At 37.4% G+C, this 26,394-nt stretch overlaps 1 protein-coding gene across 1 annotated transcript in view; it reads right to left on the bottom strand.

The window, feature by feature from the left end:
• Nucleotides 1-26,394, bottom strand: part of FGD6 (FYVE, RhoGEF and PH domain containing 6) — a 101,443-nt gene that overhangs the window by 25,623 nt on the left and 49,426 nt on the right. The window contains exons 6-8 of the mRNA XM_004675805.1: nt 19,100-19,251; nt 15,151-15,307; nt 13,109-13,196 (exon numbers count right to left, since the gene is read on the bottom strand). Of these exons, the coding sequence (XP_004675862.1) occupies nt 13,109-13,196; nt 15,151-15,307; nt 19,100-19,251 (397 nt within the window). The remainder of the gene's footprint in view (nt 1-13,108; nt 13,197-15,150; nt 15,308-19,099; nt 19,252-26,394) is intronic.

The following is a 26,394-nucleotide window of genomic DNA, read 5'->3' as shown; positions in this document are numbered from 1 at the left end:
AACTGGGGTACAGACCAGATGCACAAGGGATGAGACGGTTCGCCAGAGACAGAGTGAGGAGCAGAACAGGATATACTGACTGAAATGCACTGCTGAGGGGAGCAGCGGGTGGGTCAGGAGAGGTCTGCCACACCACGTGGGCCACCTGTCTGGCCAGGAATTGAACTCATGTTGCAGTGGCTGCAGATAGCATCAGAGTGCTATTCTTTTAACCCATTGCGCCACCAGGGATGGCTTGAGTCCAAATAATTTAGCTTTTCTTTGATAGTGATAAGATTGGATAGAAGATCTTACTGAATGTTCTCAATGCCTAGGATAGCTCATTAATCAAAAGTGATATCCGTAAACACCCAAGTTAGCTAAGAGTGTGGAAAGGAACGCAAATTAACCTAAGCTTCAGATTCATGATAATTTGCTATCTTGTCCTCAATTCTTAGTCTTTAATATAGATTAGACAGACCTCGTAACCAACAGAGTTCACTGGAAGATGCCTGTAGGAAATCCTGACCTCACAATCACCATGCTAATCCTGATAAGCTTCTGAGTTAACTTTTCTTGGCTTGTACTCAAGATCAGTTGCTCTGACTATCTCAACTTTGAGGTTTAGGGATTGGAGAAGGGGTTGGGAAGAGAAGTACATAAACTGGTTGGGCAGAAAATCCACCATGAAGATGTTATAAAATCATGCTATTAATCAAGGAGGCAATGATTTCCATCATGCTGCAGTATATTCTTTTGAGAACTTTCACCCTTTCAAAGAAAACAAGATCACAATGCTTTCAGTTATGAATCACTCAGCACCTAAACTACAGAAGGAGATTACAGGTTGCCTGATCAGCCTGTGAGTCAGATGGGAGGAACACTGAAATCACCAGATACTGTGGTGACGCAGGTGAAACCCAGGAAAGGAGACCAGACAGACACACCTGTGTTGGTCACAGGAAATTGTTCACTATGTACCATTTAATATCCGGCTGCAGCTTTCATTGCAATGAAAAGAATGGTCATTTCCATTTGCTGTGTTATCCTAGTAGTTATCTGTGACTTTACTGCTTTTGCAAAACCAAAGCATTATTTAAAATTTCAGTAATAAAGATGTCTGAAATGTTATTGAAGTTACTGATCCAAACAAAACAAAAAAAAAAGATTCAAATAAAACAAAAGATCCACAATGGTGAGTATAGCTTGCATGGGCACTTTAGACCACCAGATGGCATCATTGGTTAAGAGAATTTAATTAACCCCCATCATGACCATTATTCAAATAGCAGCAAAAAATTAACAGAAACAGTTTATGTATCCTCTGGATATATACAAGATAACTTCTTCCCCTCACAGATAAGGCTTAAAGTGAAAGGCTGAAGACCCAATAAATATGTATCTTGGTAGAGGTCTAAGTTTTGGATTACATAATTAACAAATAAGTAATTTATAGTAGAAAATAATTCTGAAGAGCAGCTGACCTTTCCTAAAATGAGTCATCTGTGGGAATCTGAAACTATGTGCACTTAATAACACCCAGCCAGACTCCTGGACCATGTGCTGAAAAACAGTTAATGACAGAGTACAGAGAAAATGAGAATATAGAACAGTATCATTCCAAAGTCAAATATTCAAAGTCTGAGGACATGCTTGTTTTCATTTTCCAGTTTACTTCTTCCTTCTCTAAAGTAAATAATGAGATCACCAATACATATAGAATTATCTGACCCAGCGGAAAGTAGGATTATCCAATAAACCTGTTTCCAAAGTTTCAAGTTTTCAAAGAAGCAACCTAGATTTATCCTGATTTAAGAAACAAAGTTCAGGTTATTTTAAATACCAGAAATAAAGATCATGTGTCAAGCTGAAAGACATACTGTCAGTTATAAAGCAGCCTGGTCAAAAGCCCTATTGGAAGGGAGAAGATTAATTCTTACTCTCCTCATCCAGACATGTCTATCAGAGGACATGTAGCAACTCTGTGTGTCAGTGTCCCCAGCATAGAATAAGGAGGATGGAACACACTGAAATGATGATTTCAGTGCTATGATTCTCATTCTAAATATTAATTTTTTTTTATTTCTAAAATGCTCTCTAGACAATATGGAAAATTAAATAATAGAAAGCCAACCATGAATTCTCCTAGAGATTGAGATTATCTTCTGTTGGGGCCTCCATGGTGGCACAAGAGTAAATTAAGTCTCAGTACTACCAAGCTATCAGTATAAGTCATGGAAGCAGCAGTTGATCCCTGCCAGGGAGTTGACCCATATGGTGCAGCAGATAGCCCGCTGCTCCCCTCAGCAGTGTATTTCAGTCAGTTTATCTGTTCTGCTCCCCACTCAGTCTCTGGTGAATACTCTTGCTGCTCCCCACCCCTGGCTTACACCTCAGCTCTTGGATGTATAAATAAATGAAATAAATTTTTTAGAAAAAGGATTACCTTGTTTTAAAAAATACTTTATTATACTTAATATAATTTTTATAATATATAGGACTTGATAGCTCATTTAAAGCAGTCTAGCTAATATATATTTCCCCCACAAGAGTAGCTGACTTATATCCCCATAAAGGGATATATCACTCTGTATTCAGGTATTCTGCTATTAGACTTTTAGGTTATTTTAAGGTTATCTTGTTTTGGATGTTAGAAGTAAAATGAGTATACAACCTAATTTGCCATGATGCTGCTGCTTCATACCTACTTATATGGCTTTATTTATAAACAGCACCCCTTGCATTCTTGAAAATTGATGGGTTTGAATGATAAATTGTGTGGCCATTTAATTACAAGTAACAATGATCAATACTTTTTTTGATATATTTGCCCTTTTCACACTTCAGATTATTTTTTTTTGGCAGCAGTGGGAATGAAAAATTATTCTTTCAAAATTACTCTTTCTAAAAGGATGAACCCACTTAAAAATGATTATAAATATATGAGAACATGTTTCAGTAAATGAGAGTGAGTTTTTATAGATTATAGTTTCTTAGTACTAACTTAACAACTTAATGCTAACTTAGGAGGTACTGATAATTTCTTATTGATATTTATGACTCAGAGGCTCCTAGATATGCCAGTATTTATTATGTACACATTTTCTTAGTCAATTGTTCATATTTTCAGACCAGCATCTATGAAGGTTTTAACATTCCTGTAAAATAATAATTATTTTTCATATTTGCATAAATATATTTTCTAACGTACTATTTGCCTTTTTGTTTTGACTACACTTTAAACCTTTATAGTGTTTTTAATTACTTAACATGGCTGAAAAGTGTCTATTTTTCTTTATAATTTTTTAATTTCTCTGGGCTTAGATAATCCTCTCTATTCCTCTTCCTATACTGAAGTTTTTAATAAATACCTAACTTTATTTTTTCCTGATGTTCCTATAATTTAATACCTTATAATTAGAGGTTTTGGGGGAGGCTGATTTTATTTTTTAAAGCAATTTTAAGTTGATAGGAAAATTGAGGGGAGGGGAAAGTACAGCAATTTCTCATATACTTCCTGCTCCCACAGGGAGAGACTGTCCCCTTAATCGATAATGACAAGAATGGTACGTTTGTCTAACTGATAGCCTGTGTTGACACATCATTATCACCAGGAGTTCAGTTTACATTATCATTCATCCTGCTGTTGTAAATCCTATGGGTTTGAGCAAATACAAAGCCAAGTCTTCATTATTACAGTATAATAACAGTATTTCTACCATCCTAAAAATTCTGTACTGATTATTTATATTGCTTTTGATCTTATTTTTAGTTTATGCATTAATGTGTAATTTCAATTTACTATTCAAAATATTAACAGGTTATATAATAATCAATCCTTTCTTTTTCTAAAATGATATTATTTTTACTTAGTAGGTTTATTCTAGAAATGATATCACACCTTTGGTTGTTGATGTTTTAGATTATATATTGACTAGTTATCCTTTAATAATGTAGTCCATTTATTACTATATACAAAATCATTTTGACCTGCATTGATGAAATTCCCAAATTCTAAGTTAATCTGAAAGAAACTATAAAGCTCTGGCAATATATCAGATATTAAGTTAATGGTTCTATAATGTCAAGTATCATTTTACACATGAATGTTAAACTGCGAGCTTCATGAGAACAAGAAGTCTGAATGAATTAGCTGGCATTACCAGTACCTAGACCAAGATCTGGTATATATTGAATATATAAAGTAAGTGTTTTTCACATTTATGATGAACTAAATGATACTCCATTTAGGGTTAACACTTCTTCCTTCAATACTACTAAGCAGCTGAGAAGATTATTTTGAAGGTCTCACTGCCTTATTAAAAAGTCTTCTAACCTCTACTGTAGTTCAGTTGCTTTTCAAATATTAGTTCAATAACAGCCCCTGAATATGTGACCCAGGGCTGCCTCTTTTATACATAGTACTTGTCTAAATCTGAAGAGATGATTCAGCCTTTCAGCCCTTGCATGGAAGACAATCAATAACTTCCTGTGAATCAGAAAAGCCTCCTCCTGATGCAGCCCCTCACCAGGGTACATAATAGAGTGAGCAGAGTGCCAGCCAAGCCTGGACCTTAGTTGGGTGTCTTTATGCAGGGTATAGCCAAATAAAGCAGTCTAACTATGCTAGTCTGGTCCTGAGAGGGTTCATGCAAAGGGATCACAAGCCAAACCTGATTGCAGCTCACCCGATGGCAATATTTTAGAAAAGATTTTACTATAAGAAGAATCTCTTCTGGATTCCTTTATTGGCAGCACTGTCCAGCAGAGCATATATAGAATGTTTTAGAAGAGAATCTCAACAAAAGTAAACATGTACGATTTTGATTTGACTGAGATTTCTTTTTTCTCAGGGATACATTTCCAATCATTAAGGCTGTCAGTTTATCAAATGAAAATCTCAAAGGTACAAAATCAGTGTTAGTATAGTCATGACCCACTTAAAGAAAAGTTATTTTGAAGCAAATGTAAACACCAAAGCAAATTCAAGTTCTGTAGCTGGAAAAACACCTGATGTGAGAAATTTTTTAGCAGCAGTCATTTTTCTAGATCTTTGGTCAGGCAAGTCTCAGCAACAGAGGCATCTGGCTACTCGCAGAAAATCTGGGTCAAATATATCCTTAGAACTAGAAAAGGAATGATGTTACAGTAATGAACAGACTATTTTTACTAACTTCTAAGCAAAATCTATAGGAAAAGTTAGATTACATTTAAAAGCTTCAAGCTTATAGAATGGACATATAAATGTACAGGTCCATCATATCTGAAAGACTTACTAGAGTACTAGTATGTTTCATGCCTAATCACTTATTCAATACTATCTCCCAAAATACCATGTTCATATCTTCAATTCAAAACAAATTGCAGGGCTATCCCGTGGTGCAATGGGTTAATGCACAGCACTACGAAGCTCTCCGAAGTCACTGCAGCATGAGTTTGATCCCCACCCCGAAGGTGATCCACATGGCGGGACAGAACTTTCCAGACCCACCTGCTGTTCCCCTCAGCAGTATATTTCAGTTGATCTACCTGATCTGCTCCCCACTGTCTCTGGTGAAACCTCTCTCTCTCTCTCTCACTTACACACACACACACACACACACACACACACCACACCACACCACCACCACCACCCACCCACCCACCGAGCCTTGCACACACCTCTGGCTTATAACCCTGTTCCGTAAGCATAAATAAATAAATCTTTATTTAAAAAAATTGCAACAGAAAAAGATCTAAGTTAATTACATAAGTATTTAAAATACTATCCTCTTGCCACGGAGACTGGGAAGAATGGAACTGCCTTGCATCAGGGACTTTTGTTCCTCAGAAACTAAAACTTGGCTACTATCCAAGGACAGCCCAATCCTTCATCAAGCTCTGCCCTAGACAGTGTCAGAGTGACTTTTAATATATACAATAAACTCTGGATTCTGAAACAAATACTTATTGAGCATAACTTTCATTTTTTCGTTAAGGTTTATAAGAGTCATGCATAAATTTGAATTTGAGCTTATTCTGAATCTGATTATTTACTTATTCATATCACATATTTATAGGTTCAAGATATCCCTGGTGGCCTAGGGGTTAAGTCTCAGTGTTATCATTTCTAAGGCCTAGGATCAATAGCCCCTGCTGGGAGCTGACCCACATATTGTGCCGCAGACCTCTCCTATCTCAGCCCCCACCCACAGTGCCCTTAGTAGTGTGTTTCAGAAAATGCCCCCCTTTTTGCTCCTTCCCCCAAACACACATTTCTGGTCTATACCTTTATTCTTCTACACAAAAATAAATTTTAAAAATTTTAACTTATGGCTTCAAAACATTTTAACAGAAGTTTTTAATATCCCATTTTTACCCAACATGGGAAATTCTGGACTCCTCAACTCTAGAGGGAGTTAATAATATACGAGACCAAAGGCAAAGACTACAGGAAAAAGTAATGTAATACGTTGTTAAGGCAATTTTTAATGTAGCATAAATATTATGAACAAGATCAAAGAGAATACCTGATCCAAATTTAATCAAAATTCAAAGTACTTTTTTCCCCTCTAAATATAAAAGTGGAAAAGATACTTCAGACAGATTTTTAAATTATATTTTTCATTATATTTTCTTCAACATGATCCTCACTGAATCAACTTGCTTCAATATCAGTAAGTTTCCATAAATAAAAGGATTTTTATTTTAAAAAGTTAAACATATAAACACAGATAGAAACAAAAAACATTAAGGGAAACAAACCAGCCACTCCTGAACAGTATACAACATAAAGACTGACATTTTATAATCTTACATATATTTTTATATGCCAAAGAGATTACTTCAAAGAATATAGGGACGCTTACAAAAATAATAAGTCCTTAGTATATACTCTCCAAATGATGAATATCTGTTGTGACTGCGAGTTGCATTCAACTCAGCCTCTGTCTTTAAAGGGTTTAAGTCTAGTTGAGAAGGTCTGACAGACTGGTGGGTAGTTAAACAGCTAAAAAGATTAAATCAGAAAACAAATGGTAAGAATATTACAATTTTTAGGAATTAAGAAGAGCTTAGTGGGAGCCTGTGGATGTTCATGGCACCCAAAAGGACATATGTGAGCTCCATCAGGACAGGAACCACCAAGGTACTACCTGCCAGCACGTACAGGTGTCCACCAGGCACAGGCCGATCACTCCTTTCTTGAGTAAGCTGGTGAATGATTAATGGAGGAGAGACTCTGGCCTTGAAGGACAGGTATCAAGAGACACTAAGAAACCTACTGCAGCTAGAGCAAAGGAACATAAGATTTGGGTGACTCTGGGTTATATATTGTAGTCTTCATACTGTAGATAAGCTGATTATTTTGTAAAAAAGACCTTTTAAAGAGAAATTTTGGATAGTAGCAAAATTGAGAGGAAGGGACACAGATTTCCACATGCTCTCTCCCCACCACCATAAGCATCTTCCCCAGAGTAACACATCCCTTAGAACAGACAAGCTCGAACTGACACATCATTGTCACCTGTTTCTGGCACAGAGCACCTAAAATCCTTATCAGTTTCTAAATGATAAGAGCCCTAGGAGTAGCTTTTGCTCTCAGATATGGTCTTTGACCCTAGTATAAACACAGCCCTTAGATCCCTTGAAATTTCCTGGGTGATTGGAGAATCTTTTGATCTAACAAGGTGACTCTGGGTGGGCTCCTGAATAGCACCAGGAAGACTCAGTTACTGTTAGAAGCTTAGAAATGTTCAACTTCAGCATCCATCCTTTAGGAAGGAGAAAGGAACTAGAAGTTGAGTTAGTGATTGATCGTACCTACTTGATAAAGCTGCCATGAAAATTCCATGGAAGTGCTGGGAAAGCTATGTGCTTTCCTTTTCCCTTCCCACGTGCCCGCCCAACGCGACACTTCCATCTGGATGGTCCTCTATCTCTTTATCACAGCCTTTTTGTCATACAGTTAAGTAAGTTGCTTTCCTGAGTTCTTCCAATGGCTCCAGCAAATGAACTGAACCAAGATTGGGGTGTTTTGGAACTTTGATTTATTGGTGATTTGTCAGAAGTATAGGTGCCAAATTGGAACTTACGATGGGAGTGCGCCAGTTTTGTGGAACTGAACTCTGAATCTGTGGGATTGTAACAGGGTGGTCCCTAGGAAAAGGGGAAGTTCCAGGTTCTCTGCCCGTCCCAGGAGGGTGGAGCTGAGCAGAGAAAAAGGAGAGAAGAGAAGGAATCAAGAGAGAAAAAAAGAAGGAAGCTGGATGGAGAATAAGAAGGAGACCTGAGGAAGCCACATGGAGCAGCAAGCATGTGATGAAGAAACCGTGCTTGTTCCCTGACCCTGGACTGGTTAAGGCAGATGTGGGTGAGATACCTGTAGGGAGGTGACTATGGCAGTGTTTATATTGATTTTGATTTTGCTCTTTTCCTCCCAGATTTGTCTGGCCATTTCTGACCCTTTTCCATGGGTCCCGGGCAGAAGGTGCTTTAGGTCTTGTGGCAGCTTTCAGACCTTGCTTTGGGCCAATTCCTTTTGGGTTGACTTTTGCCCACGAAGGGATGGGTAACTTCAGGTGTCTGATTTAGAAGTTATATTCTTTGTGTTCCGTATTGTATATTCACTGTATTAAAGTCCCTTTTCATTAAAGTTTTATATGTTTTATCTTGACGCGGCAGATGGAAGAACCCACTTAGAGCAGACAGGTTTGGGGCTCCAGGGGTATCCCTCTCTCCCTGTCCTCTAACAGATTTGCTGTCCTGGAACAGATTTGGGGAACCCTGTAACAGGATGTGGCACTTTCTCCAGGATAGTATCAGGTTTGAATTGCATTATAGGACACCTTATATATTGCAGAGAATTGTTGATGTTGCAGATAGCCTGGTTTGTGTGTCAGAAGTATTGTAAATGTTTTAGTAAAGAGGAGACACAGGAGAAGTGTATTAGCTGTGTGTTTTTCCTTTATGTTGTTCTTGGAAGGGAAATTAAGCAATGATGGGCCGCCTACACAGGGAGTGGTAAGAGAAAGCATGGAGCAGGAAGATGTTGCCACAATTAGGTGAGAGTTTAGAAAGCTCTGGCCTGAAACACAACAAGGGAAATGGAAAGAGTAGGAAACAGAGGGAAAAGGGTCAGCAGATCCTATGCGGAGGAAAGGGAAGTAATTCAGAGCCCTTTTCATACTTTGTGCTTGGGTGACTAGAAGTGTTTTTACTCTTAGAAGCAATTTATTGATCCATTCATCTATTGAACAGTCTTTGCATCAAGAAGTACGGATTCTTAACCTTATAAAAAGTAACTATTTCATTCAGCTAAGCCATAAACACATACTGAGTCTCTGTTTTGTGCCTGAATCAATGGCAGACATTGAGTTAGAATAAAAACAGTCTCGGGCCCTCCTGGTGGCACTACAGGTTAAGGCACAGCATTCTGAAGCAATCTGCAGCCACTGCAGCACAAGATCCATTCCCTCCCTAACGGGCTGCTCCCCTCAGCAATGTACTTTGTCAATCTGCCTGTTCTGCTTCCTCTGGATCTCTGGTGAATCCTCTCACCGCCCCTGAACCTCTGGCCTGTATCCCAGTTCTGTATGCATAAATAAATATTTTTTTAAAAAAGAATAAAAACACTCTCTACCTGGAAGAGAAGAGGAGGAAGGAATTAAGCACTAGTAAAAAGTTACTGCTGCTCCTACAGCAGTATTTGTTTTCTCTTACTGCTTCCTCCTTGCAACCTTGAGATTTCCATTTCTCCTAACTCCAAAGACGTTCTGGGTCCCTTATGGATTTAAACATCTGGCAAGATGGATTGATGGTGACTAGTTAATATGAAGGAAAAGTTTGTTTTTCTCCTTAAGTATATTATTTACCTTGTATTACAATTTTAATTGTGATTTAAATGTCACAATTCTAATTTTATAATCTTAAACATTATTATAACATAGGTACTTTCTTTGAGCAGAATTTAAGGAAATACTACCAAAAACTGAGCTTGAATTTTTTTTTTTTACTATAATGAAGGAAGAGAAAGCCTAAACAATTAACCCAACAGAAATCCAAATTCTCACCTGAAAAATACTCCCCAGGTCAGGAGGATGGTTGTTTGGGTAGTAGGGGCAGGACTGCAGTATCTGGGTATTTCCACTCACCTTTCCTTAAAAGAATTCCAAAATAAACTATGCTATCTTATCTCTACTTCATCTCTGCATTTCTCAGACTTCTCCAAGGTAGGGTACAGATCTACTTACACTGAGTCAGACAAGGATCCTTCCTCTTCTCTGTCTGAAATTCACTAATAAATCAAAGTTGTCAAGAGATGCTTCATAGAGTCCCACTCCTCCTCTCTGCTCCTGTATTCTGTCATTTGGAACTACCCCAAATTCTAAACTGGAAATAAAAGAACTTATCTCACAAGGTTATAGGGAGGATTAAATTAACTGAGCTTCTTGATCCAAAGATTGGGGCTCAGCTAATAAACATAAGTTTGAAAAAATGCAATCTTAAGACAAAGTCTAACTTCTAAAAATCTAAGTGCACTAACAAGAGCAACTTGATAGCAACAGCAGAAATACCTTGTAAAGTAGGGAGCAATCTAAATGTCACAAATATGTATACTAAGAAATAAGGATTTAAAATAAAAATATAAACCTCTTAGTATCAGCCCTCATTTGTCATTAGCATTATATAACCATATGTGCTTCAACTAATACTGTGTGGCCTCAGGCAAGACAATTCACCTCTTTGGGTGTGTCCTCCACTTTAGGGAAGATTTCACTTCTAAAATTCTCTTTCAATATTATCTTAAGGCTGAAGATGTTTTGGCTAAAGGGGTATTTTAAGCCTCTCTGAAAACCAACCATAAATAAAAGGGGTATTTGAAGCCTCTCTGAAAACCAGCCATAAATACTTCCGGAACAACTTTCAATGTACCCAAAACTGACCCAGAAATTTTAGGGCACACAAGTTTACACAAGCAGTTTGTAAACAAATTAAAGAATCAATATTCAGATGATATCAAATCAATATTGTTTGGTAACTAAGTCACATGCCATTGATATTAAGTGTTCAAGAACTGGAGTATTCCTGAAAAAGCTTCCATGAAAATGGAGAACTTCAGGTCGGGTTTGAAGGAAAGGAAAATTTAAGTCCTTCCTTTGGAAGAAAAGCCAAAGGATGAAGAACGTAAAGTCCATGCCATTTCTCTAGAGAGTCTATGTCTTCTAGTATTGACTTTGCTACCCTAAGCAAGCCATCATCATCTTTATCTTTCAATGAACACAAAATTACTAACAGTCTACTATGTAGAAGGTATTGTTTATCACTTAATAATGGTGAAGACTTTCCAATTTAGAAAAGGGGTAAAAGGTGAAGATATTCCAGTTTAAGAAAGGGATAAAAGGCTTTAGATTAACAAGAGGCAGTTCAAAACTGAAAATAACCATAGGTTCACATTATGTTTATATTATAAAACCAATTAAATCTATCCTCTAATAGAAAACTGTTATACTGTATTTATTTTTTTCACCATTTCTAAATTAACATTAAACTGAATTTAACTTCTCAATTAAAACTAAGCATATGTAACTTTTAAAATATAGTTCATCCACAGTGTGGGAAAAAATATTTTATGCCATCTTTCTTGCGATTAAAGCGATAGTTGTCTTTTGCCACTAAAAACAGTACTTCATTGGACAGCTGTGGAAATAGCTGAAGCCTCGTAACACTTCATTTCTGATACAGCATTGAATTTATCTTGCAAAACACAACACATGCATGGGTACTTCCTTTTGTCCTGTGTATTCTAAATCTCTGCCAAAAGCAGAGGAAAGAAAGTACAGATGGACAGGATATCCTCGAATTATTTGGTTTACCTTATGTCATTCCAGACAGAAATCTAGTGCCTGATTCACAGTTAGAAATTCAAATTAAGTCTCAGAACTCCTAGGGTAACAGACTCCTGGGGCTGAAAGAAAATCTTTCCCATCAGCAGTCTGTCTTCAGTAGGCATGGCTTGGAAAGTCTGAAGTCTCTGCCTAAAGGGAAATTTGGAAATCCTATCCTTCTAGGGTTTACCTACTACATTCCATATAGTTCTTGGCTTAAGAGAAAATGATCAAAGATAAAAGCACACACATTCTTTTAAGAGAAAACATGTACCCCAAAATCCATTTAAATGAAATAACAACAGATCAAATTTAGAGTTATGGCAGCAGTGACATTCTTGTCTCTTCTCACACACTTTCCAGTGAATGTAGTATGTGTGCATTTAGCCACTACACATCCAATACATTTCAGCAAATACTCCAGGGAACTCAGTAGTGTGTGCTGGATAGTATTTCTTGGTGCTAAACTTATTAGCTGTTTATAATGCCAAACCACTTCATCTCTATGAGCCTGTTATCCCAGCTGTTAAATAATATTGTAATACATATATGCATGGCTATGACAAAAATTTAGAATCAATGAATTAAAACTCTGAGCACAGGTTATGGCTTCGCTCAAGTAATAACTTGTTTCTGTTTCCCTTTCTTTATTCTTCTTGTCCTTTTTTTGAACTTTAAAGATGGCAAACTAGATAGCCTTGTGATCTTGAAGCTTACAGTCTAGTAGGAAATAAAGACAATGACCATGACAATGATTAGGATACTGCTGCTACTAATATTAGCAGCAAAAAATGCATATTTACAACCAACTGACTAAAGCACTACTCTAAGCACATAGTTCATTAATCAATCCTGATAACAACTCTGAAATATCTCACTGGATCCATGATAGCTGCTATGCAAAAATGTGGGAGTAACCCTTTCCACGTCATACATGAGTGCTGGGAAGTAATCTTCTTGGGATAAACAACTGGGGTTGGCATGGTCAAAGATCATCCTGAGCAAAAGGATTTACATATTTACATGCATGAATGCCCAAAGTCACTACTGCACACAAGGATAATCAAAGAACTGAGTGAAGTTCAGTTTAGACAACAGATGTTAATGTGAACTTGTAAGCAACCTATGAATCATGTATGGGGGAGGGGCAGTGTTGCAGGCATGTTGTAGAGAGAGAGGTGTTTTTAGGAAAAGCAGAATTTCATGGAAGGACATGAGTCAGTGGTAGGTAAGTGGCTGGCTGCTTGAAGCCTGGAGGAGCCCACCTGTTAGCAACAGCCTGTACTGGGGTATCCTCTGAACCGGCTTGAGCAGGTAGTGCTTGAGGGCCAGATTAGCGCAGCGTGGGCTCATCTGAAAAGAAAAGGCATCTAATATAAACACAGCATTTTCTAGGAAGCAAGTACTCTGGGAAGCCAAACTTCAAATAGTTAGCAACTCTGGAAAATTCAGTGAGAAGTTCCCTTTATTTTAAGGCACAATTGGCATGCTATGAATGAACCCCCCCCCCCCTTCCCTGTAGATGGGTCTCTAAAATCACTGACTCACTGGGAGAAGCTGGTCACGGACCTTCCACAGATGGCAGTGGAGACCATCGACATTCTAGTTCAGCCTGAGCCCACCCCACTCAGCAAATCACAGTGTAAATGGCAATACCTCATTTGGGAACAATTTTGACTTGACTACAGTGACATGTCATTGTCTTTAAAGTTTTTTCCCTAAGAAGTACAAAAGACACTTCTTCTGCCTAGTACTGATCCTCACCCCCATTCTCCAAAATAGTGAAGTGGCACCAAACAACCAAGTGAAAATGGCCTTGTATCCTAAGATGGCCTGTGATTCTTACACAACTCAGGTGGGAAGGAAAGTTCTCTCATCTTTGCTCATACTGCTTTATCTTTTTCTAAAGATATACCTCCGGGGTCAGGTAAATAGAATAGTTACAAAATAATAATAATAATAATGCATATTAAGAAGGTATCTGACTTGCAAGAATCATTAACCAAGACAACTAGCTTTCCTGTTTCATTGTCTTTTGCTGCCAAGGCAACAGAACAACTTACTGGCCAAATTACTGGGTCAATTATCAGCTGCCATAGTTATTTATATAACACTTCTTTTCTTAACAACATGAAGATATCACAGAAAAGGGGAGAAAATTACAAATAATCTTTAGTTTGTTCATCAACTGTACAAAGTAGAAATCAGCATTAACTTAATATGCCTAAAATTTTTCTAACTCTGTGTGATAGAAATTCACTTATATTTTTAGTTTCAAAGCAATAAATGAGTTTTGATGTATACAGTAACCCACATTTTACCCAACATTAGGGGAGAAAAATAAAATTTTAGTTAAAAACCAATTTAGCCCCACCCTGATGGCACAGTGGGTTGAGGCACAGCACTGAGAATCCGAAACCGCTTCCGCATGAGTTCGATTCCCGCCTGCCCCGGAGGTGACCACATGGCGTGGCAGACCTCTCCTGGCCCACCCGCTGCTCCCCTCAGCAGTGTACTTCGTCGATCTGCCTGTTCTGCTCCCACTCTGTCTCTGGTGAAGCCTCTCACCGCCCCTGAGCCTCTGGCCTGTACCCCAGTTCTGTATGTACAAATAAATAAATCTTTAAAAAAAATTAAAAAATTTGTTATAACATTTTATCCCCAATTAAATTGGGTATTGTCTTTGTATCTTTGAGTCAATACACAAAGCTGTGGCCATATACATGTTAGTAACTTTTCTTAACTTTGATACTGATATTTCTGTTTATTTATTTAAAGGAAAACATCGTATTTCTCATACATGTTGTAGTTTAGTTGTTGGAAGAATAGAGAAGGTTGAATTAAAAAGTAAGATGTGTTCCCCAGCAAAGTCAAAGAATGTAGAAAGGTTGCTGTCAGTGACATAGAAAGAATGAGGAGTTAGGATCTACGGGGGAGTTTCAGTTTTTAAAGATAAAAGTTATGGAGATTATTTCCATAAAAATGTGAGTATATGTCAACACTAGTGAGCTATACACTTAAAAATGGGTGTCTAAGGTGATTTTTATTTTATGAGTATTTTGCTACAATTAAAAATAAAGACACCCATCAAAATATTCCAGAGCGCAGTAATATGTTCCAAAATTAAAATCGTATTCACACTATTGGAGTTCTCACCATTTCATCTATTCAGTTCCCTCTTTAATTTTGTAGGGGTTATATCTAAAGTATCTTATTGTTCTCAAACTTTGTTTTCAATGACTAAAAATTTTAAAGCTTTAAAAATAAAAGAAGAAAAATGTTCAACATTCAATGGTAGCCAAAATACCTCAAATTCTTTGACTACAGCAGCAAAGCCTGGGTTTTTTTTGCATTGTTCATCCAGCAAAGCAATATTCTTATCAAATTCTTTGATGTATGTGGAATACATCTTTAGGTATGGCCCCTTCTTTACAAAGATATCAGCAATTCTTTGCTGTTCAGTCCTAGGGATAGAGAAACATAAAAACAAAAACAAATCATGAATGTGTCAGACATAACCAGTGAACTACAGAGTCTTACATCCAAAGCATCAACTACTCTTTTTTCTCTTCTTCTAAGAAAGATCCCTAGATATCCGCATTTCATGGCCACCATGAGTACGTGCCTGGACTCTGTCAACACTCTGACTAGTCTTCTTGCTTCTACTCTGTTCCCTCAGACTCATTCTTATGTGCAGCCAGGGTCTAAAAATGTGTATCATCTCATGTGACTTTCTCATTACTGGGGTTTGCAGGGATGCAGAGATCCTGCTACCGCCAGTCTTTGTGACCCATCTCACGCTTCCCTCTTCTCATTATTACCAACCACAATGGGCTTCTTTGTAGTCTTTTGGATGCACAGGGTTCATTTCTACTTTGCAAACTTTTACTCCACATGCCTAAAGATATGGAACCATGGCTAGCTTCTCTTTTTTCTTCAGATGTCTTCTTTTTAAATAGTAAAAAAGGCTCCATGTACTATTCTAGAGTATGATATAGACATAAATTACAATCTTGCTATAATTCCAGAATAGTTATTTATTTCTTTATTAAAGATTTATTTATGTATACAAGAACTAGGGTACAGGCCAGAGGTGCGGTGGCTGAAGACAATTCACTAGAGACAGTGGGGAGTATAACAGGCAAATTGAGTGAAGTACACTGCTGCGGGAAACAGCAGGTGAGTCAGGAGATGTCTGCCACACCATTTATGTAGGTTCCTCATGCTGCAGTGGCTGTGGACAGCTTCATAGTGTTGTGCTTTAACACACTGCACCTTCAGGGAAGGCCCCAGAGCGACTATTTAAATCTCTCCTTTCTTAGTGAGCCTTATTTTGGCCACTCAACCTTTACTTGCTAGCATATCAATCTATGTCAGATCAGAAACTATTTCTATATAACATGTTTCTTGGCTAATAGTCTCATTCTCCCTCCATTTAAAAATGCAGCATCAGGGCCCTCCCTGGTGGAGCAGCGGGTTAAAGCACAGCAGTGAGAATCTAACGCCGCTTCCGCATGAGTTCGATTCCCGCCTGCCCCGGGAGGTGACCACATGGTGTGGCAGATCTCTCTTGGCCCGCCCGCTGCTCCCCTCAGTAGTGTACTTTGTTGATCTGTCTGTTCTGTTCCCCACTCTGTCTCCGGTGAGGCCTCTCACTGCCCCTGAGCCTCTGGCCTGTACCCCAGTTCTGTATGCATAAATAAATAAATCTTTAAAAAAAAAATGCAGCATCAGGCCCTCCTTGGTGGTGCAGCGGGTTAAAGCACAGCACTAAGAAACTAAAGCCACTTCAGCATGAGTTCGATCCCTGCCCTGGAGGTGACCCACATGGCATGGTAGACCTCTCCTGACCCACCCACTGCTCCCCTCAGCAGTGTACTTTGTTGACCTGCCTGTTATGCTCCCTACTGTCTCTAGTGAATCCTGTCATCACACGTGCACCTCTGACCTGCACCCTAGTGCATAAATAAATAAATCTTTTTTTAAAATGCAGTTGCAGGAGAGCAAGAGCATTGTTTGCTTTATGCACTGATATTCTTAGAATGCTTAGAGCATGAAATAGTACACAGATGATGTTTAAAACCTTGGTGATATTTCACCCATTTGTATTAAAAGATCATGTAAAGAACTTTTGAAAGCCTACTAAAATCAAAGAATATGTCTTGATACAAAGACCCCCTGAGAGAAAATTATTTTCCTAAGTAGGAAATACCCAAAGACTGAATTTTATAGTATTAAATGGAGCTTTTTTCTTAACTGTGGTTTTAGTTATTCTTTTCATAAATTTAGTCTAAGGGCATGAACACCTATAGATCTAAACTAAAAAAAAAAAATGTTTAGCACAAAATATTTAAGCCTCTTCATAATGCATGCATAAATATGCACATCTAAAAGTGAGTTGGGATTAATGTTAAAGATCATTTTTATAAAAATGTATAGGGGCTCTCCTTGGTGGTGCAATGGATTTAAGCACCGTACTATGAAGCTCACAGAAGTCACTGCAGCAGGAATTTGATCCCCGGCCAGGGAAGTGACCCACATGGTGCGACAGATGTCTCCTGACCCCGCCCACTGCTTCCCTCAGCAGTGTACTTCAGTCGATCTGCCTGTTCTATTCCCCACTTGGTCTCTGGTGAGTCCTCTCACCCCCACACCTCTGGCCTATACCCCAGTTCTGTAAACATAAATAAATAAATCTTTTTAAAAAAAAAGTACAGGATGATGATTTGTATTACATTTTTTTCTTCTAACATAATTTTTAAAAATACCCTTTTGGGGCCCTCCCTGGTGGTGCAAGGGTTTAATGTTAAAGTGCAGTTCTATGAAGCTATCTGCAGCCACTGCAGTGTGAGTTTGATCAGAGCCAGAGAATGATCCACATGGAGCAGCAGACTTCTCCTAACCTGACCTGCCTGCTGCTCCCCTTAGCAGTGTATTTCAGTCAATCTGCCCATTCTGCTCCCCACTCTGTCTCTGGTGAATACTCTTAACCCCGGCATCTCTGGTCTGTACCCCAGTTCTTGTATGCATAAATAAGTAAATCTTTTTTAAAAACACCCTTTTGTTTTCCTTCAGTCTTTAAATCTATGAGATTTTATACTTAATCTGCAGCCAAGTATGAAACACTTATCTAGTGTATTTTCCCAAACAGGCTGAGGCATGTTATTTCCAAAACTAGCAGTGGTATTTTGGGGATTATAGATAGAGAAAGCTTAGAGGCAAATATTAATCATGAAAGCAGGTAAAACTATTTTGTTATTCTATTCATTTTGGCTCCCCATGAACTTCAACAATAAATTCAATCCATCAGAGTAAACTTTCTACAAATTACAAAGATATCATCAGAGTTTCTACTTATTTTCAACAGCCCAATGGAAGTTCAGTAGTGGCCCCTTATTAACAGGGGATATGCTACAAGAACCCCAAGTGAATGTTTAAAGCCATGAGACAAACAAACCCTACTATACTATGCTTCCTATATATACAAACTGTGATACTTTAATTTGTAAATTAGGCACAGTAAAAGATAAACAATAATAATTAACAACAAAATAGAGCTATTAAAATAATTGTTATGCTTCAGTTAGTTATATGAATATGGTCTCTCCTGGTTTTATTTTATCAAAAAAGTCTTAATGCATTTAATATTTTCAGATCCAGTTAAACCAGGGGAAATGAAACCAAATGTGAAACTTGGATAAGTTGAGAGTAGTTAATCTTTTGGTATTCTTTTCATGTTCTGAAATTTAAAGTATCTGCAATGATGTCATATATATGTAAATTTTCAAAACCAAGTAAATTTGGATTAAAAAAAAATGCAAAGGGAGTTTCATAACAGAAGGCTCCAGAAAAGATACACAAAACATTTACAGTCCCATTGATTATGCAACTAAATTCCTTCAATTTAAAAAATCTTGATTAGCTCTAATATAAGTTAATTATAAAATTAAAACTGACTGAAATATGAGCCCTTTTTCCTTTTGTGGTAACATTTAAAAGTGAGTCAGATTAATGTTTAAGATAATTTTTATAAAAATGTACAGTAAGATGATTTTTAATTACTTTTTTTTTTGAAAATGTATCATACGGAGCTCAGTGCACCTAAGTTGTGAATTTTGGCTGTTAAAGTAACTGCCAAGGAAATTCAATATACTGAAACAACACAATGTAAGGAATAATCCTCTCTGTAAATACAGGATTTTTATGGCTTCATCTAACTTTGGAAACTCTGGAGAAGTCAGTAAGTTCACTTTTACCAGTTCAACATTCTTTCCTCCAGTTCCTTCAGGAGATCCCTATTGAGCTCATATAGCTGAGGCAAGTAGTATAGAATCTGATTCAGGATCCGGTCTTCAATCACTGGTTTCCCAAATTGCCTGGAAGCATGAGCTACTGCATCCCGGAAATCCTGTAACAGTAGAGAAGGACAAACAAAATATACACACATACAACTTGGCAAAAAGTTTTCTTTTCTGAGGCTCCCTGGTGGCACAAGGGGTTAAGTCTCAGCACTATCCAGTTATCAGCAGTCACTGCAGTATGAATTCGATCGCTAGCCAAGGAGCTGATCCACATGGCACAGCAGACCTCTTCCATGTAGCCCACTGCTCCCCTCAGCAGTGTATTTCAGTATATCTGTCTCTTCTGCTCCCCACTCTGTCTCTGATGAATCCTCTCACTCCTGTCCCCCTGAACCTCTGGACAACACCCTAGCTCTAATATGCATAAATAAGTAAAATAAGTCTAAAAAATTAAAACCTTGTAACAAAAGTTGTGTAAAACAAATTCTACGAGGCCTTCTATTCTTTTACATATATTTTCAGGAATCCACTAGGCAAATCACATAAACAAAAGGAGATACAGCTTTCTTCCCTGATCCCTTCAATATCTGCCTCCAACAAGCATATTAACCATTAGTATTTCTTATGCCATTTTGTGAAGGACAAAAACCAATAAATAATTAAAAGTACATGAAAGAATTCCTTTCCTAAAGTACTCCATCTTAAGAAAGTCAATGCTCTTTATACTCAACAAATACTAATAAACCCTTCACTTTGGCCTCAGTTTCTGGACGAGGCTTATTGGTAATAGTCACACTGGCACAAAGGAACCAACCAATTACAAAAGTGGCTAAAAAACTACTTTCATAACTAACTGCTGTACTATAAAATAAGAGTTAATAACTTGCATAAACTCCAGCCCATAAACTGACACAAAACATCTTTAGAACCTAAGTGGATAATGGCCAAATTCCACTTCCCAACAGATTGTTTCTATCAACACTCACATTCACAAAGAGAGAATAAAGCTACTTAACACTTTGGAAAGTCATTAGATTTTTCTATGTGGCAGAGCTATAGACTACATTTACATACCATGAATAACTTCCTCAACTGTTAATATATTCAAAGCACAACAGCTAAACATCATCTGTATTTTCTTCATTCACCAGTTTAATGATTACTATAATTGAGACACAAAGCCCCTTGTTTAGCAATTAAGTACTGCCTTTTCTTGGGAAGAATAACTGATGATGTTTGTCCCTTGGCAGAAGGATAATTTTTATTTTCCAATTAGAAGGTATTTCCTAAGTCAGGGCAACGAAAGTAGACATTAGCTGTTATTTAAGGACCCTGTTTGACATAGTTTTGCTAGATTTGCATTCCATGTGCCTACCACCACTGCCAAAAAGAAAACTTGTTTATTTGAGACACATTCAAGGAGACTAGTCAAATCCAATGTGGGCTGAGGCCTGCTTTAACTGGAGGCTCTGCTATATAACAAAGCTTTGCCTTTTCTACTGCTACTGTTAGAACAGCATCTGTAGATGAACTAATAGCTCATCATCTTTTCAACATAATGAGGAGCATGTCACAATAGGAATTTAATATATTAAAATAAAGAAAATTAGTATATACTACAGGCATTTTAGAAGTTCATATCCAGTTATCGATAGATTAGTACTAAGACCCAGAAGGTGAAATGTTCTAAATAAGCATTACCAGTGTCATTGCTGGTGTTCATGGTGCCTTTTTCAAAACAGAAAAAGGCACACATTTTTCAAGACCATGCAATTCACAAATACATCTCTGTGAAGAGAAGGTACCATTTTCTTTCCCCCCCACTTAGTAGCAACCCTACTTAGAAGTTGCAATATGCCATGAATTGGAATTCAAAAGTTTGGGAGATTCTGGGAAATAAGAGCAGAGCTGAGTGTTCCTGAGTGGACCCATATGATATGAAAAGCAGATGGGCACCCTTTCCTGCTTCTGTGGCCTGATATGTTCTCTGGTACTGCTAGGAAGAAGACTTGGAGGACACATGTGAAGGCAAGACATGTAGAAAAATCTGGAAGAGATATTTGGAAAAGACAAGTAGGGGAGACATATGGGGAGGCAGTTTCTGGTCCTTCACAGAAACAGTGGCAGTCATTATCCTGATTTCATGTTGAATTATGTAGCAGATTTTGAATGTTGAGTCTCTCCTCTCTCAGCTGGAACTGCCTAACCCATTCCTGAGGTTCTCCATCAGCATGCACCTTAGATTTGTCATAAGCCTTCAGGCCTCAGTTGTTCCACTTCAGGCTGAACCTATCTAGCTGGGCATTTGGCCACAAGGGGACTGGAAATTTTCAGTTTTGGAGGGGATACTGTTTCTTCCCATCCCTCTCTGTGCACACTAATTATATTAAAAATCTTTTACATGAAGAGTGTGCTTCCTTTGCCTTTTTACATATAGATAGCTGAATCCCTTTCAGAGGGTTTATGTTCTTATCAGTCTGGGGTACCTGGGTGCTCCTTGGTCATGTACTGACAACACCCAATGCTCCTACCAGCACCTCAGGGTTTTCATAATCATATATGAATATTCTTTTGATATTCTTGTCTTGATCTCACTCCCTTACTTCTTGGTTCATCATCTTCCAAAGCAATGTGCTCTGATCCCAGTAGCACATGCAACTGATTCACAAAGGAACTCTACACTGAGTCTTTAAATTCTCAGCTATTTATGAATTATAACCATTTCTAGAACTGATGCCACCACAAAGAAGAAATATCTTTTTTCCCCTTTTTAATGAATAGGATGATTACAACATATGTCTGGTTATTTTTCAAACTATCAACATGCAAGATAATTTAGGGAAGTGTGATGACATTTAAGACCTAGAGGTAAAGTTATTTTGGGGTAGAATAATCTAAATTCACATTAAATCAGTAAGGTTGAAAGATAACAAGATTAGCACTTCAAACATTAGATCAAGAGTATACTAAATGGAAAAGCTGGGTAATTAAAATATAAAGGGTGAAAAGAATCTAGAGTATGACAAGGTAAGCAGGCTACATAGTCTGTTGTTAACTATATACAGTTTTGTCTATTCTTACAAAACCCACCGAAGATTCTGTATGCAAAACTTGAACCACCTACACTTGAGCTTCTGCTAATAATAACCAAATATTTGTTCAACTAGAAAATTTTAGAATAAGTGGGGAGCAGGTGAGGGGGTCTCCTGAATTATAAAACCTATCATCAGATTAGTCTTAATAATTCCCAGAAAATTGACACATTAAAAAACAGATCAAAACTTTGAAAAACACTCAGTGTCTTTGAGGTATTAAGACACTAGCCTTACCAGCTATAATCACTCAGGCACAACCTAACCAAAAATCAATGCAATAAAGTAAAGTATGAACATCTAAGGCAATGAAGCATGAAACAGATGGCCTTGTTGTTTGTGTTGGGCTTCATATCTCCAGTACCAAAGAGAAGGAAGTTGACTTAATTACCAGCAGTACTGACCTGGTTTCCTGACCTCGGGGCATTACTTAACCAGTGTGATGATACAGTGAATTACAAGGATCATATGGGCAGACAAGGAGCTCTCTACTAGGCTCCTGCCTTCAGAAAGGGCATTTAGAATAATTTCATATTAAGCAAAAGGAAAGTAGCTGTTAAGGTCAAAGAGCTTATGCAAAGATAAATGTGAAACTACAAAGTAAAAGTAGAAGGGGAAATCCTTGTATTGACAATTTGAATTTTTAAACAAAAATACTTGACCAATTAAACATTTCCCCTCTATATGCTCAAGCCTGGTGTTATCGTGCATAATAATCAAAGTAAAACTTGATGAACCATGGCTGAAACCAATCCTCTATCTCAAGTCTCCAATCCTCCTTAATAAAATGAACAAGTAATCATAAGAATATATTCTAAATGACCAAAATGTAGCTTCACACTCATCTTTGAAGATGAATTTCCCTGGTTTCCTGGGCCAACTAAAGTAATACTGGAAACAATCTAATAAGTCCAAAGATTTACTATGTCCTACAGAGCATCAATTTTTAGTCAATTTCTGAATAATCACTAATTTTTAGAGCTCAGACACGCCAGAGTTCACAGTTTGGCTTTGCCATTTAATAGTGGATTACTTCTGGCAGTGAGCTTACTTTCTTCATTAAAAAATAAATAAATAAAAATAACATCTATCTGATAAGGTTGCTAACATTAAAATGGATAATTTAAATAACAGCATGCTGCAAGTCACACAGAGAACATGTAATAGAAGATCATTTATTTCACTGAAGGAGGCTTCATTAATTTAAATGATTACACAGACATCATTTAAGATCCACAAGTCCCTGGAAGGTTGGAAAGAGAAATCTAAAACAGAGGCTATGTCCAAATAGAGAAAACAAACAGCCCAGAAGCAAGACAAAGGATCTCTTAACAATGAATTTCATTTAGTGAAGAACGATCCTCAGTTGAGCAAAATTGTTCAAAAGTGAAAGTTTGATAGCTATCACATTAGATACTAAATGAAGATTCTTTATGACTACAGAATAAATGATAATTTATGTTTAAAAGACTAAAAAGACAGGGTGTACTCAGTTGAACTGGAACAAGCTAGTGGATTCATAAGAAACCTTCTATTCTTTTATAACACATTTCTTAAAAATAAACACATTCTACTTACTAACAGATACCTGGATATCCAGGTAGCTGTTCCTTTGTTAAATAGCTTTTATTGAGATTTTCTCAAATTTTCAAGGAAATATATGTCTAACCCTAAAGAAATTAGTGTAATTGAGATGCTTTCTTACTGGTAATATTTAACTATCCCTTTGTCCAAAAGACCCCAAAGTCTCTGATCGTGCCCTTCCAAAATACTTTTTAAAGTTATGCTAGTTGCACATTTATTAACTACAATTACAGAATTGTTTCTTAAACTAGTCTCCAAACAGCAAGTAACAACAAAAATTATTATTAGTTGTAGTTAAGTATATTTTAATCTTTAGAATGTACACTTATGTAATTTCATGAACAAACATGATCAAAACTAAGAAGTATGGGCTTCTTTTTTATATAAATATGTTAAGTATTAACACAATGCTTTATATTGACGCCAATGCCCACACAGCCCACAGCTAAAGCTACCTAAGAGCTCATGTCTACTTTGCATGATCTCATCTAATCATCACACCAACTTTATGTGCTTATTGTTATTCTTTCTATCTGCTAGAAGAAGAAATCAAGACTTAACTAATTTATTGAAGGGTACATAGTGGCAGAAGTAGAATTCTTTTTTTTTTTTAAAGATTTATTTATTTATTCATATAGAACTGGGGTACAGGCCAGAGATGCGGAGGGTGAGAGGATTCACCAGAGACAGAGAGGGGAGCAGAACAGGCAGATCGACGAAGTACACCGCTGAGGGGAGCGGTAGGCGGGCCAGGAGAGGTCTGCCGCGCCATGTGGTCACCTCCGGGGCAGGCGGGGATCGATCTCATGAGGAAGTGGCTCAAGCTTCTTAGTGCTGTGCTTTAACCCGCTGCGCCACCAGGAAGGGCCAGAAGTAGAATTCTTAACCACTAATCAGTAAGTCATACTCATTCATTCCACAAATAATTATTGAGGGCTTTCTGGTGAAGAGAAATGATGGTAGCTTCTGAAGATATACGGTCCCTACATTCATTTTGCTTTCATTTTAGTAGAGGAGATGAAAAATAAGCAAGTGAATAAATGTACATATTACATTTAGTGCCCGGAGGAAAAGAAATAAGGGGAAGTTAAAGAGAAAGGAAGATCTCTCAGAGGAGGTTACATATAGGCCCAAATCGAAAGGATAAAGAAATAACTATGAGAAAATGAAAAATGTACCTTCTAGGAACATGTATTGGCAAATGTTCTGGGCACGTACAATTTTAGCATTGAACTAAGAACTGAAAAGAAACCAATGTGGCCAGAACATGGTAAATGAGTGAGAAGGGCTGCTTTCTTACTGATGTCTCATTTAATTACCAAAGGACAATCAAATCACACTTTATAGCCAGGGAGAACTATATTTGTACTATCCAAATTGGATAGTTTTGATAATGAAAGGAAATTTTAATATGCCAGGACAGTACAAGACAACGCAATACAATACAACAATATTACGCCAAAATAAAAAAAGACAATATTGGGCCCTTCCTGGTGGCACAACAGGTTAAAGCACATCACTATGAAGCTATCACAGCCACTGCAGCATGAGTTCGATTCCTGGCTAGAGAGATGACCAAATGGCGTGACCAACCTCTCCTGACCTGCATGCTGCTCCCCTCAACAGTATTATTTCACTAAATCTGCATGTTCTATTCCCCACTTTGTCTCTGGTGAATCCTCTCATGCCTTGCACCGCTGGCCTATACCCCTATTCTGGATGCATGAATAAATAAATCTTTAAAAAAAAAAAAAAAGACAATATTAGTACCAGGGCTAGACCAGGACTATCAAAAGCAGACCAGAATGTAGGGCCAGCCTATTTATAGTCCTTGGCAAGTATCTTAGATTTATCCTAAATACAACAGGAATAATTTAAAAGGCTTTTAAGCAGGGGAGTGAGAAAATCTAATAAGTATTTTAAGAAAATCACTCTAAATCATTAAGGAACAGATTGAAAGGTGGAGTAAAAAATGGAAATAACGAGCCTAATTAGAAGACTGGTGTGGTTGTCTGAGTTAGAGATGATATTATAGATCAGGCTGGTGGCACTAAGAGGTAAACAGTATCAGCAATTAGTTGATGCCTTGGCTAGCAAGGTGAGTGAAAGGTAGAGGTGAAGGTGTCCTAACTTTCTATACATATGGTTGAAAAAGGAATGAGTGTCTTAGGAATCTCCTTTCCCTTAGGACACAACAGTTATAGAAGTTCTATACTGAGTTATAGAAGATATATACATTGAAATCTTTTCAATCCGGCGCAAAGTCCACAAGCTCATGGTATATACTGCAGAGAATGAACTACATAAACATTAACTGTAATGCTTGTCACCACCTCTGCAGGACCAGTATTTCCTTACAAACTCATCCAGATAAATCAAAACCCTCAACTCACATGATCTGGCTCTTAGAAACTCAAGTACATTTTAAAATGCCCACTCTCTACCCAATTTTAATTCTTCCTAATATAATAACAACTTGAATGATAAATTCTTTAGATTTAAGATTATGTCTGTGAGCTGTCTCATCTCATCCCAGCAAATTCTAAACAGAGAAGTGTTAGTAAGCAACAGAAA

Source organism: Condylura cristata, unplaced genomic scaffold, assembly GCF_000260355.1.
Source record: "Condylura cristata isolate star-nosed mole 26May11 unplaced genomic scaffold, ConCri1.0 scaffold00004, whole genome shotgun sequence".
NCBI classification, from domain to species: domain Eukaryota; kingdom Metazoa; phylum Chordata; class Mammalia; order Eulipotyphla; family Talpidae; genus Condylura; species Condylura cristata.
Note: the sequence above shows the minus strand (reverse complement) of the source record. Positions and strands in the feature narration are given on the sequence as shown.